Source organism: Phoca vitulina, unplaced genomic scaffold (genome assembly GCF_004348235.1).
Source record: "Phoca vitulina isolate PV1807 unplaced genomic scaffold, GSC_HSeal_1.0 scaffold8, whole genome shotgun sequence".
NCBI classification, from domain to species: domain Eukaryota; kingdom Metazoa; phylum Chordata; class Mammalia; order Carnivora; family Phocidae; genus Phoca; species Phoca vitulina.
Window position 1 is genome coordinate 23248609 of NW_022589711.1, and position 15000 is coordinate 23263608.

The following is a 15000-nucleotide window of genomic DNA, read 5'->3' on the forward strand; positions in this document are numbered from 1 at the left end:
TGCGGGGCTCAATCCCAGGACTCTGGGATCATGACCTGAGCCGAAGGCAGATGCTTAATGACTGAGCCACCCAGGCGCCCCTTTATCTTTTTTTTTTACATTTTATCTTTAATTGTGGTATTTGCATATGATAAAAATAACATATAAAATCTAAATTTCAAGCAGAAAGAGTGAATACAGAGCAAAGTAACTTCCACTCTACGAAAAAATACGTAATAGTAACATACATAATTAAATTGTTTTTTTAAAACACCAGTGATTTTGACATTATTCTCTATCTTTTCAGGAAAAGACCAATATCTCATAGAGAAACTTACCATGTTAACCTCTGAAATGCTGTCAATGCTTTCAACCTGGACATCTATACCTACTGGCACTGGAGACCCTTCAGAAAGAAGAATGACTGATATACTTAGAGATCATTAAAATTATTTTGTAATATTCAAAGCAGAGAGAGATCAATGTTGCAAGTGAATTACTTAAAAAATTTTTTTAACAACAAATTTCTCCATTATCTATTCATATATTATTATATAGTCAATTACAATAAAAAGGCACATGTGTAAATAAATGTTATTTCAATAATTATTACACATTAGACATTATTATATATACATAATTATATACACATTACACATTATTACACTTAGAAATAACCCAATATTTTCCTTCTTATAGTATACTTATGGTATAGAAGTAGTGTGTTCAATTTTTTCTTGTTTTTTGTTTTAGCTAGTAGTGATTTAAAAGGGAACAATGTTTCAAAAACATGTCTAAGAGTATGTAGAATTATGTATTCTCTATGGTAAGGATCATATTTTATAGTCAGGGAGTGGAGTAGTCGTGGAGTTCATGACTCTGAAAAATGTGGGAGCCTTTTCTCTCTTTCCAAAAAATCAGCTTCTTCTGCTTGGGCAGTGCGTGGCAGGCTGGAAGAACACAGACCAGAGTATAGTCTACACAGGGCCGCCACACACTCACAACGGTCTCTTTGCAGGACATCAGTAACCACAACCTGCAGTTGGGATGAAGCAAACATCCTTAGAAATGTGTTTGATGAGAATGTATTGAAAGTCAGAATTGGAGAAAATTCAGACAAGCGCTAAGATTTGTTTGCAGTTGGGTCTCAATGAATCTGGTTCATGGGTCCGGAGAACATGGATGACAACGCCATAAGAAAACCTAGACCAGACCGAGACCAAGACATTTCCTTGTTACACCTCACAAAGGGTTTCACCAGTTCCTGTATGAGGGTAAACTGATGTTAACAACTTCCTCACTTAGGACCATGCATGGAATTTGACGTATGTATATGTTAAAATAATTTTTATGTTTATACATGTAGTCTTCATATGCTTTCTTTTCATAGTGACCAATTCTCAATTAAATTTTTTGTCTCTGTAGAATTCTGAGTTTAAAAAAATGCTTTCAACTACTTTTGCAGAAACAGAAATCTTGCCTAGGTGGATCCCAGGTGGTTGTTTTAGTCAAGATTCTGCGATTGAGAAGGTTTGGGCTGGAAAACTTCCTCCTTGAGGCTAATTAATGTCTGGATTTGTGACATGTGACATACATGTGCATATGATTCAACAAAGTGCCTAATTATTGTGTTTTAAATGCATAACACATGGGACGCCTGGGTGGCTCAATCCTTTAAGCAACTGCCTTTGGCTCAGGTCATGATCCCAGGCTCCTTGCTCAGGGGAGTCTGCTTCTCCCTCTGCCTGTCACTCCCCCTGCTTGTGAGCCCTCACTCTATCTCTCTCTCTGTGTCAAATAAATAAAATCTTAAAAAATAAATAAATAAATGCACAACACATTATAAAACAAGATATGGCTCGCCAGTCCCTGTCCACCATCTAGGACTCCCCTCATTAATTGGCTGAAGTTACCTTCACTTTACCAAGACAGATTTCCTTTTATATTCCGTAACATACCCTCGTATCATTCCTTACTTACAGGGGTTCCAGCTGGATAGGCCCTGGGCTTGTCACTCAAAAACATTTCCCACTCTGGGTTTCAGGAACACTTTGCTTGCATCGTAACCACCAACGACTTCCTGCAGTATTGGATCAATTACTTTCTATACATTAATGATGACAATTCTATTTAAAAATTGTTTAATGATAATTATGGTTATGCCTTAACTTGGGAACTCTTCAGGATTACTCTATTATATACTGGGTTTAGCTCTGATGCTTTTGTTTTTTTTTACTTTTTTTCTTTAGTTAGTAGAGATATCACAATAAAAATTCATGGCCTTTCAGGATCGATTCAGGATGAGTAAATATTCCCATTAATTCCAATAGTCCAAGGGACTGAAAGGCCTGGCGAGGTCTTGGAGAGGTAGCAGAAATGTCCTAGTTAAAATTCTGGTGTTAGAGTCACAGACTAGAGTTTGAACCCAGCTCTACCACTCATCTGTGATCCACGGTAAGTAACTTTTCTAAGCTTAGTTTCCTCACCTATAAAATCCTAGTAGCAGTACTCACCTTGGAGACTTATTTGAGGACTAGAAATAATACACAGTTAGTAAACTTAATTGGTGTTCAATAAATGGCACTAAATAAATGTTATTGCTATTGCAATTCAGCAAAAATGCAAACCTGCTCCTAGCAATGCAAGTTACTATTCCCAATCTTGCACTCAAACATTTAATCAGCCCACTCCTGACGAGAAAATGATACAGTGCTTCTCACAGAGCACCTATTTTATGACAAAACCTGAGAACAATTTGCATGTAGAATTTTGTGACTTGTAAGCAGATCCCAGTTGTTAATGACTATTTCTGCAAGCTGGGGCATTCATATAAAGCCACCACACAAGGAGATACTCATGCTACCACTGGAAAGAACTAGACCCTTAGGGTGGTTAGAAGACTGGTTTGGAATAAAGAGTGGGGTAAAAACATGGCTTGTCCATTAGGAATGGACTCCTGGAAACATTCTCAATTTCTTTTTTCTTCCTTTCAATTCTATTCTTGGGGGGATGAGCTCTTCCATTTTGAAGAAAAATGTTTGCCCTCAGATGTCATCTGACCTCATTTTTGGCTCCTTTGAACTCCATGCCCAAGTGTACCTTACTCCAGGCTCTAGGAATCTATACATTCTCAAGGACAGTGTGGAGGGGGAGGGCCATGTAAAGGCAAGGTGCAAAATTACAGAATTTTGGAGCTGGATATAGTTCCAAATATCATTCTTTTTATAGATAAGCAGCTGAGTCTCAGAAGAGAGAAGGTAGTAATAAAGCAGATGGATTAAAAATCACGGAATTTCCAGCTACTAATCTTGAATTAAAGCCAAAACTTCCATAAATCCCTTAATTCCTCTAAGTCTCAGTTTGCTTATCTGTAAAATAGGGGAAATAAATCTGTGGTACTTACCTAATAGCCTTGCTGTGAGACTAAATGAAAGAATGAGTGTCAAGTCCTTAACCTAACCCCATTCAAACGTCTTACCGACCAACCTGTCCAGCATCTATTGGATCAGTAACATATATAACAACACAAATAATAACAATTTCACAAATACTTGCATTAATTCCATATATAAAGCGTTTGGAATATAGTAAAAATAAACAAATATTAACCGTTATCATTATGCGTTGATTTCCCAGGATCAATACCTAGGTAAGTAGCACACACATCTGTAGTCGTTTTTATATACGTAAAGATAGACCATCAGTCTATTTTTATGTATGCTGGGATAAGGATTGTTAAATAACAGTCATATATCTTATGTGTATAGTACACTTAAAATACATCATGCAATATATTATCTCCTATTATCATTACAGCTGTTTGTTAGGTAGGTCGGTAGAACCGATGTTACCTCCACTTGACATATGACATAACTCACTTGGAGATGTCAGCGAGCTTGCCTGAAACCCAAGGCTAGTGAATACAGGAATACAGCCAGTTCCCTCCAGCTCCCAGGCTAGTCCTCTTGCTTGACAAACATAGATTATACGGGCAGCTTTCACAACGTTAGCTTTTGTCTTGACTCAGTAGCCAGTATCTAGATGCTAAATTGATTTCACTTTAAAGAAACAAAGAAATCATCATCTCTAAGACTGAAACAAAAAAGCCCTCAGTGATGAGAGATGTAAAGGGTAGGAAGAACATAAAGAAAATGAGCTGCAATTTATAACCCAAGTCAAACAAAAAGCTCCCCTAAATTTATATCCTCCTGTTTCCACATAATGAGTCAATTAATCTTCTAATGCTTTATAAAAGTAAAAAAACACTGCAGTAGCAGCTGGTTTTAATGTTAAAGCTAATTAGGAAAACACATTAAGGCAGAGGAAGTGCTGAAGTTACATTTAGCACAAGAGGAAAGAAGTATGTGCGTGTGTTTATGTTATGAATAAGTATAAAGAAGGAGACGATAAATTAAAGCCTGTCTTGTCTATCCTGCAGCCTGATTCCCCCAGGAAGGCAGCCTTGAGAGAACAGAAATGGGTCACTGGTAGAAGAAGCTGTTCTGACCAAGACAAGAGAAGGTTAAGGACTGTTTTTCACGGAGCTACCAGGCTGACACTTCTGCCTGAATTTATGGATTTTTCTGCCTGAGCTGACTGAACACATAAGACATTTGGACACCATTTAGCCCTGGTCTATGATTGTCAGAAAAATTTCTTCATCGTGGGATGATTTGCCACCTGCCACTAAGTAGCCCATTTCAATTGCATTTTTAATAACCCCACAATATAGCCTCAGGAAAAATAATTGCTTTTTAAAAAAGCATTCCCACTCAAAATAAAATCTTAACATGTATCTCCAACAGATCAAAGAAAGTGGAAATTTAAGGTCAATTTTATGTTTTTCTGGGGGACCAGGATGATAAAGGGGAGGGAGAATGAAGATTTAAGTGTTTTAAGGTAAGAGCAGAGGGTCCTCCCTCAGTCATCTGCAGCAGTGTTTCTCAAATTGTAAAGTGTATTCAAATCACCTGGGGATCTTATTAAAATGCAGATTTTGATTCAGAAAGCCTGAGCGTGGGGCCTGAGCGTCTGCATTTTTAACTAACTCCCAGGTGATTCTGCTGCCCGTCCTTGAATCACTTTGAGTGATAAAGCCTTTCTAGAGAGAGTGCTTGTGTCCAAATTCAAGGACAGCCATTTTTCTCAGTCTTTCTGGCTTTCAGTGGTCTAAAATAGACCCATAGAAACCCTTTCCTCCAAGATAGGAATTCATTTAATTGAAGAACCTAAACTGACAGGAATTAGGGCAGCTTTTTGTATTGGTGATGAAGTGCATACATCATTTTGAGCTTCTAATTGCTGTTCGGGAAAGGCCAGGTCCAAGCCATTCCTGTGCGACTGGCTCCCTCTAGTGCCTAAAAAGGCCCATGGCAGGGCAAGTCTACGTAACATTTTCTCCAACTAAACGTTGGTAGGGGAGACTTTAGAAACTTTTTGCAGAATCATAGAGACCAACGTACAGAATAATTGCGTGATAGCTGTAGAGTATATTATCCAAACTGTGGGCAAACTCTGGTTGGAGGGGAAAGAAACGGTCTGTTGGGAATTGTAGTTTAGGGTTCAGGCATCTTTGGGAGAATTCCAGTAAGGAAGACACATCTGAGGAGCAGTGATGTGAAGAAAACAAGACAAAGAAGTAGTCCCGGAAGTAAAACACGAACACATCTTTAAACCTGATTAATTTCGAGGCTTCTAAAAATCTTAAATTAACTTCAGTAAGTGTGAGAAATGCTCTGGAAAAACAAAAAATGAAACGCCCCGAGATTTAATCTGATGCTGATAATCTAATTCAGCAATTATCAAATGTGATTCTCAGACTAGTTGTATCAGCATCACCCAGGAATTGATTAGAAACGCAAATTATTCTCCTGAAACAATAATACATTATATGTTAATTTAAAAAATTTAAAAAAAAGAGAAAGAAACGCAAATTTTTGGCCCCACCCATATCTAGGGATTTGAAACCTGGGTGTGGGGGTGGGGCTCAGCAATCTGTTGTTAAGAATCCCCCAGGTGACTTTGATGCTTGTTAATGTTTTAGTCACGAATCTAATAAAATCAAAGCCAGACCCTTAGAATTGCAGCCCAATGGATTCCACGAAGTTAAAAAACAACCAACACCCCTCAACATCCCAACTACCTGACCTGCTGTTTTATTTTACCTGCTAACAAGTGAGTCCTCTGAGGTACCTACCTGCCTGTTGTGCTTCCCTTGGTCATAACCACAATAGAGCCAGTGTCAAGTTTCCCCCAGCCCGCTCCGAAAACTTAAAGTATGAGTTGTTTATGAAAAAGCTGCACCTGTTCTACAGCTGCGGGCTCCTGCCTTCTCAGCTTCACATTCGCTTCTGCTATAGCCACACCTCTAGTAGTCTGGAAAGTTGTTAGCTCAGGAATGGTGGGAGTGGAGACTTAGGTCAATGACAGAAGCCTCAGGATGGATTTAGCAGTAAGGCGGAGAGTTCAGATTAACTGCTTGATTCCACCACATCCTGTGCGTCTCTGGAAAACTTGGTTCCCTCAGGGATGCAACTGGACGCACGTTAAACAATCTGAGGGCAGGAAAGACTTTGGCCAAGTATGTCCTTACATGGCCTCCTGCGGTCCTGCTTACCTGCCCTTGCATCTCGGTTCCACCGCGTATTGCTTTTTTCCTGGCTTTGAGCAAATCTCCTAACCTCTCTACACCCCAGTTTCCACACTGGAATATTAGGGATCATGATAGTGCCTACTTACGAGGCACTGGGAGGGTGGAATAAGCTAGTGCATTAACAGGCTCAGCCGAGTGCCTGACACTCCAACATTCCGGAAGGTGCCTGAAGTAATAAAACGAGAAACCTGAACAGAGATGTTTCATAGGGAGAGCCATGGCATTTGGTGTGTTAGTCCTTTCACCAAAGCCAGGCACTCCAGCTTATAAACTTATTCAATAAGATTTTATGAATATCATCACAGAATCCAATTTACAGGTTTTAGTTGAAAGAATAAGTAGTTGCCATATAGGCATGATATACACTCACTATTTATTGAGCACACACTATTCGTAATTAGTAAATAATGTGGATATTTACTAAAGATATTTATCTTTTTTGATCAATTTAAAATTTATCGATTGTTCTCATTCAAGAGAATATCATTGTAAAAGTTTTTTTTTTTTTTAATTGATGGTCTTCACTTGTGTTTTGGTCTTAATTGCTTCAGATTTTCAACTTCATTTTGACAGTGCAAGAGATTGTGACGTAAGAGTTTTGTAAAGATAATACTCACCTCCAAATCCAGGTCTCATTGCAAAGTCATGGTCCTCTATTTGGAGAAGTTGCTCGTATTGCAGGAGCCATGCTTTGGTACTGTCATCTTCCCTCCTTCTGGCTTCTTGTTTGCTATCCCTCCAAAGTGGGGAAAAATAATTTTGAGATATGCATGCTTTTGGGTATTTTGATTTAGGTTAGCCTTCTGTGTTCAACTTGGTATCCTTTGAAATATATACATAAAAGCTCATTTTCTCAGTTTATACTACACATAGCTAAAGATCTGCCAACATTTACTCTTTATTATATAAGTGTGGGCAGGTAAGGTAACCCAAAATTTGGAGCAACTTGGATGATAAACCAAATCTGGATGTGATACTCTGGCAGGCGATTTCTCAGAATATGGTTTTTAGACCAGGAAAACCTTGTCACTACCACCTTAGGATCCACGCACTCCACCCCCAGATCACCTCAACCAGAACCTGAGGAAACAGAGCCTAGGAATCTGCATTAAACATGTTACTTAAGTGATTCTTGGGGTCACCGAAGGAAAACTACTTCTGCACTAAGACAGTAAAACAAAAACAAAAACAAAAAAACACTGCAAAATGGTAAACTGATGAAAATAGTGTTTCACAAAGACAAAATGAGCAGAAAGTACGGGTGCAAGTTGCGATTAGAGCAGAATGTCTGTAGTAAGTTCTAGAACCTGAGGGATGGCAATGGGAATGCAGAGGAATCCAAAAAGAGGGGGAGCATGGAAATAGGTTTCCTTTGTTTCTTCCAGGAAGGAGAAGATTCTAACCCAAAGCAAAAAGTGATAACCATTACCAAGACTTACACCTACTATTTCTCAAACAATGTTTGTTACACTTTGTGGGCAAAGAGAAGCAAATATGCCTAATAAGGGGGTTGATATATGATGGAGCATCAGGTTTAGTTCAGAACTTTCTGGTCTAATTCAATATATATATCATTTTAAACCACTTTGTGTCTTCTGCCCTCTTCCCCTCTTCTAGAAAAAGTAACTTCATTTTTAGTAGCTACTGAAAGAAAGCTTTTGGATAACTTCTGTCTGAGGAGAGGATCTTCTAAAAGACTGAGTCCTGATGGAATAGAGCAAAGAAATCTCAGTTCATGGAAGAGTCTTACATGAGCACTCTCAATCTTTGTCTTTGCTCCCCCTCTTTTTGGTATCAGAAACTCTACTATAATTTTGTGACTAAGAAAGTGGGGAAGAAAAGACTGGATTTTGAGTGGTTTCAGGGAGATTAAGGGAGTCTTTGAGGAGGACATATTAGGCAAAGAATTAAAAAGTACTAGAACCAGATGAGGAAAAGTAAATACATCTAAGTCATTCTGATGCATTGGGGTTAAATAAATGGAATGACAGAAACTCATTTTAATTGAGTCACTAACACTCAGCAGGTGACTTCACAAAACTGCTTTCCCAAGGGTCTATATATTTGATTAGTTTACTAGGATGAAACTAGTTGAAAACAAGTAGGCTGACATGAATAGACTATTGTGCCAAGGAAAAATATAATTAACAAGCATATTTTTAAAAAAATATTTAATCTAGGGGCGTCTGGGTGACTCAACCGACTTTTGATTTCAGCTCAGGTAGTGACCTCAGGGTCCTGGTCAGGCTCTGGTCTCCTGGGGTAGTCTGCTTGGATTCTCTCGCTCCCTCTCTTCGTGCCCCTCCCCTGTGCATGTGAGCGCACCCACTCTCTCTCTATTAAATAAATAAACCTTTAAAAAATAAAAATAAAAAACATTTAATCTAGAGAGTTAACAGCGAGATACCAGTTAAGACCAATACCATTTTATACCTATTAAGTGAGCCCCAAACACAAAATCTCAGCAGCCAACCATGTTAAAAAGGTATGACAAAATGGGAACATTTATACTTTGTAGGTGACAGCACAAGTACTGGCCAAACCCTTTTAGAATCAATTTCAAGAGCTATGAAGATAATTCATATGCTTTGACTTATAATTCATTTCCAGTAATATTATAATTTTTATTGGTACAGGGAAAATTACATGCATAAAAATACTTACTGCTGTGATTCACCACAGTGCAAATTTGAAAATAAATGTTCAATAATAATTGGTCCTTTAATTCAAAGTAATAATATGGAGTGATTAAAATTACCAACCATTATAATATCTGTGAAACAACATAGAAAATGATTAAGTTAAGAAAATACAAAATAGTTTCTATACTATAATTTTAAACATGAAAAATCATGGAACTATATGAATAAGGATTAGAACTTGGAAAAGGGAGAGCATAGTTGAGATTCTTTGTATTGTTTCCATGTAAAATTCCATTATTGAATTTGTATAATAAATGCTTTATAAATTATCTAGAACAAGTTGGACTTGCCATCTTGGATCTTTTCCAAAGAAGGGTCCAGGCATGGCTCTCTACCTTATCATTCCATTCTCCTTGTCATTCTAGAAGCATGTCTGCTGCTTAACATGGACTTTTTTTTCTCACTGGAGCTCTATTATGAACCAGTACACACAGAAGCCCAGTGGTCTCAAATAATGTGTAAGCAACATTTAAAAAACTTTGTATAGATTTATTATTTTCCTTTAGAAAAATACTAAATGAAGCAAAAATGGGCTACAAAGATGCAAATCCAAGAACGCAATAAAGTAGGAAAATTCGGTGATGTGATTTTTGATCACTAAGACAACCTTCATACTTCTGGATCCAATGTTTATATCTAGGTCCCTGATGCTTTTGCTCTTTCTTAGGGAAGGCATGGTGCGTTCTATAGAGCAGCTCTGGGGCTTTGACTGACCTGCTCCTGAACTCTCCAGTTCTGGGAAGACATACCTGACTTTAGTCAACAGCCCATCTCTTATAAAGAAAAAAACCCCATAGAGATGAACATTTCTGTGGAAGAGCCACCCAGAGGGAAGGCCCCACTTGAGACATGACAGTTCCTATGTCTTACTTGGGTCTCTATCTGATCATGAGCTCAGTGATGAGGCCTCAGTTTCCTCACCTATGAAATGAGAAAATTGGACCAGATTAGGAACTGGTCTGCCCGTATTTTTTTTGCATAGTCCGTATGTTATATTAAATTGGAAAATTTCATATGAAAATCTTACTTTCCTGCATCTTCTACAAAGATCAAAGAATCTAGCAACACCGGGCTCAAGTTTTCTTCCAACAAGAGCAGGCTGGACCCGACCAGCTACAGCGTCCTGAGGAGCACCCCGTCTGTAACTGGCACAACCTCCGCACTGCCTTCTGTCTCACTTGCAGGAGCACCTGGACTTGCCATCCCTAGGACCCTCCTGGCTCTTACGTTAGCTTCATGGATGTGCTGGTAAATGTTTAGCAAGTTGTTCTCCAGGAAAAAAAAAAAAAAAACAGCCCTATTTGTGGTGTTTGCTGATTTCCACAATGTAAATACTCCCATGTGGCTGATTGCAAGGTACTGACGTGACAGAGATGTGCACAGTCCATAGTGTAGTGCTGTAAAATATAACGAAATATGACATAACATAACATAATTTAACATGATTTAATGTAATAGATGGGATTTCTACCTGACAGATAGGATAGACGTAAATAGCCTGAAGAATGAGATAATAGTAAAATATAGTAAAGGAATAAGGGAGTGGTGAGTTTCAAGTATGTATTACCTTTTTAAGAAATAATTTAATTGTATGTTTATAAATTATATGTATAGTTTAATTTTTAATGATGTTTATTTTCAACAGCTAGCAAATAGATTTCCTGAAATTGTGAACACTTGGCTCTTGCAAGCTGATTTAGGCAGACTCCATACTCACTATTCTTGAGGCCAGAGACAGTGTATTGTTCCTCTAACATCCTTAATCCCTGACCCCGGCACTTGGCATATAAAGGGCACTCAATACAACTGTTGGAAGAATGAATAAATATTCAATGAGTTTATATGCCTAATCTTCTTTGCATCACCAGGGAGCCAAATCTCTTCCCTAGGCAAAACAGGGACATTTTTCACCTGCCAAAATTTACTTTATTTGCCAATTCCCCTTCTCCTCCTGTTTTGCTTTTAAGAAACAAAGGGTATCTTTAGATAAACGATTTTAACAATATTTGGATAAAAAGGGGAATCTTTTTTTTTTTTTTTATCCATGTGACAGAGAGAGAGAGAGATAGAGAGAGAGGGAATATGAGCAGGGGAGAGAGGCTGAGGGAGAGGGAGAAGCAAACTCCTCGCTGAGCCAGGAGCCTGATATGGGGCTCGATCCTAGGACCCTGAGATCATGCCCTGAGCTGAAGGCAGATGCTTAACCATCTGAGCCACCCAGGCACCCCTAAAAAGAGGAATCTTGGGATAAAGAGTAAGATTATATTCTGAAAGAAAATAATTAATAACAAAGCATTTAAGGGACTGATTGTATGAAAACCGGCTCAAAATAATGCACATGAACGCCAGGTTATGTAAATCCATCCACTTCAGTGTTTTTTTTTTTTTTAAAGATTTTATTTATTTATTTGAAAGAGAGAGAATGAGAGAGAGAGAGCATATGAGAGGGGGGAGGGTCAGAGGGAGAAGCAGTCTCCTTGCTGAGCAGGGAGCCCGATGCGGGACTCGATCCAGGGACTCCAGGATCATGACCTGAGCCGAAGGCAGTCGCTTAACCAACTGAGCCACCCAGGCGCCCAACTTCACAGTTTTTAAAGAAGGATCATGCCTTTCTTCCATGTTCATTCTATTAGTTCTCTTGTGTTATAGAAGAATGGATTATTAATTAACTAATTCATTACTTATTTAGTTACTGATAATCAGATTGGGTGTGGGGCAAAGAAGCTCACAGTGTTTATTCACATACTGAGTTCTGAAGAATCCTGGGCTCCTTATTCTAGAAACTACCCTAATATAGTAATTTCTGTGTTTTTGTCAAAAATGCCTTCAAATCTGCATGAGAGACTGGTGAGTGACAGCTCAGAAATTGGCTGGCTGGATTATCTGGTTCACTCAGGGAAAATGACTAGCTTTCATTCTAAGTGGTACTTTTGAACCAGGGTTGATGGTTTACTCAGTCCCTCGTGCCCTAGAGGATTTTTCTTTGAAGAACAAAAGACACAAATAGAAATTTCAATGACTCACATACTAGCTTATTGCTGAAAGGGGTACCTCACTTAGGATATGGAGAAGGGAAAACAGACATGCTTGGCCCCATGTAGCAGACACCCTGAGGTTCCTTCTTCATTTAAATAGGGTCTAACAACAAGACCTCCAACATAAGAAAAAAAATTCACACCTCACCACAAAGAACTGATGTTTTCCTCTTGCCCCTTAAATAACACCTAAAAAACACACATAGTAATTTTTCTGCAGCAACTCTGCCATTGATAGTGATGGGTTAGCTTCTATGACAATCTCCCTTTCCCTCAGTCCGATGGTGTAACCTCATGTTCCCCTAATATTACTTGCCTAACTGCCTTGAGGAAGACTCAGAAAGTGGCTAAACTGGACAAAACTTCATATTATCTCAGATCTGGATGTGGGAACAGAAGCATGGAAAAAGAGTGTGGGAGGTGGCCCTTGATTTTTAAGAGCAGAGCAGAAATTAGGAGTCTAATAAATTTTTCCTCCCACCGCCCCCCCACACCTCTTTTGTTTCTGGTCATTAAACCTGAGGCTTCACAAGGATTTATTTAAAATTTTATGTTCATTTTCCTGATCTTATTGGGAGTGCCTCATAAATATTCAAGATGTGAGGGCAATCTGGCTGAAACATCTGTCACCTCTTTGATTGCCAATGTTGGCTGGGTGATGTAACTCACCTTCATTCCCCAATTTCCCCTCCTGGGTAGTTTTGAAAATCTTGTGTTTGGTGAAAAGGAGAGACTTTCCCCAAGACAAGAGGTCACTTGCGTGGTAGGGTGACTGACCATTCCTGTTTGCCTGGGACACTTAGTGCTAAAACCCATGGAGTCCCAGGTAAAGCAGGATGAACACTCTCCTAAGCTTGCGTGCCTTTCCTAGCACGTGGGCACATGCTTTCAATTATTCATGATAAGATAATAACAATGATGTATTGACATTCAGGATGATATTTCAAAGGTATGGAAACTCACCTTGAAAGGCAACAAATGGCTTTAATGCTTTTCATTACTATATTATCGGTATATGGAACTATCTACTCTCGAAGTCCTTGACATTAGAAGTTGTTGCTTAGACCAATTTCTACTCAAAAAAATTTGGGGAAACTTTCAACATGTATCATTATCAGTAATAAAGGCATTATTCATTGAAGAAATACATTCCCCCAAAGAAGATCCCTACCCAAGCCCTTGTTTTCTCCAAAAATAAGCATACAATTGCCAGAGAGAGACCCAAGATTCTACTCTTCCTGATGCTACCCAGAGGTGATTTATTTTGGTGGGTGAATGCTATCTCTAGAGGCAGACACCCACAAATATGTGATACCATTAGAGATTTGTTTCTCAGTTTCCCCTAGGTCTGTGGCAGTTGGTGAGGGAGGACAATGACAGCAGATACTATACTATGACTATCTTACCGGGTTCTTTTCATTGAAGAGGAGCGCCGCTGGTGGGACTTCTTAATTTCAAAAGCAGCAGAAGCATCTGGCGTCAGTGCGATCCAGATGCAGGTGAAGAAGACCAACAGAGAAGCCAGGATCATCTTTCCCAAAAGAAAGGAATGTAGATGGATGCAACCAGTACTGTGATCACTGGGCTTCTTCATCTTCATGCGTCTCTTTAAAAGTAAATAGAGTGCCAAGTAAAGGAAAAGGAAATGGAATGCCAAGTAAAGGTATCAAGGAAAAGGGAGAGGCATTGCCTTCAATGCGGTGTCTTTTGTTTTAGTAGATTAAATAAATTCACATCACTTACAGGCAAACATCTGTCTGACTCATCAGCCGTTTAGGGAAAGCAAAGCAGATTTTTTTATTTTCAGTTTCCATCCTTTAGTTCCTCTTTCCAGGGAAGGTTCTTAGTGGGATGCTTGATCCCCTACTCAATAAACTCTCAGCTGCAGTCCTAGGCAGACAAAGAAGAGAGGTTAGGCATTAAATCCCCTTAATCCAATACAATATCATTTGAATATATTTAATGATCCAGCAAAATAATATGCTTAAAAAGAACAAAGATGATTAATTTAATTTTAATTATACATTTGAAGGCCTTTTCTTTTTCTCTTGGCTCCTTTTTAACCAGAAATTAATCTTTCTCTCCCTAAATGCATACAGATTGCCATAGTGCATACAAAAAAATAAATTATTATTTTTGTTGGGCAAATAATCATATTTTAAGATGATGGTGTATTCCACTGAAAGCAGAAGTGGTTCAATTTAAGATATAATATGGTAAGCAGCCTGATAAATAAAAAATAAATTAGCCTCGAGCAGTGGGTAAGGTGTACACTGTCACTGTTAAATTATGACCACACACATTCCTAAAAGTTCTCTGCACCCATAGAGTAGAAATATTCCCTGGAAACATTTCCTTTATGTAGGCAATATTCTAATGAATGAGCATGTCAGTGAAATTAAATTTCTCCAACTGGAATATCACAAGGTGAGCAATATAGCAACAGCTGACCTGTTTACCAGGACTTAAGAAGAATACCATTTTCTCAGAAATAGAGTTGAAGGAAATTCTTAAATTTCCTGGAATTGATTTATCTCCTTGACACCTTGTATCCTACGTTATTGCTTTAGCACATTGATTTATTTTTACTTAGGTTACATCTTCTCTTAGCCAATGTATTAAAACCTTCTTG

General features: G+C 38.5%; 1 protein-coding gene across 1 annotated transcript in view; it reads right to left on the reverse strand.

Annotated features, from left to right (window-relative positions):
* GABRR3 (gamma-aminobutyric acid type A receptor subunit rho3) overlaps positions 1-13899 on the reverse strand; it is a 44387-nt gene extending 30488 nt beyond the window's left edge. The window contains exons 1-3 of the mRNA XM_032406117.1: positions 13775-13899; positions 7249-7361; positions 318-385 (exon numbers count right to left, since the gene is read on the reverse strand). Of these exons, the coding sequence (XP_032262008.1) occupies positions 318-385; positions 7249-7361; positions 13775-13899 (306 nt within the window). The remainder of the gene's footprint in view (positions 1-317; positions 386-7248; positions 7362-13774) is intronic.
* Positions 13900-15000: the final 1101 nt, after the last annotated feature.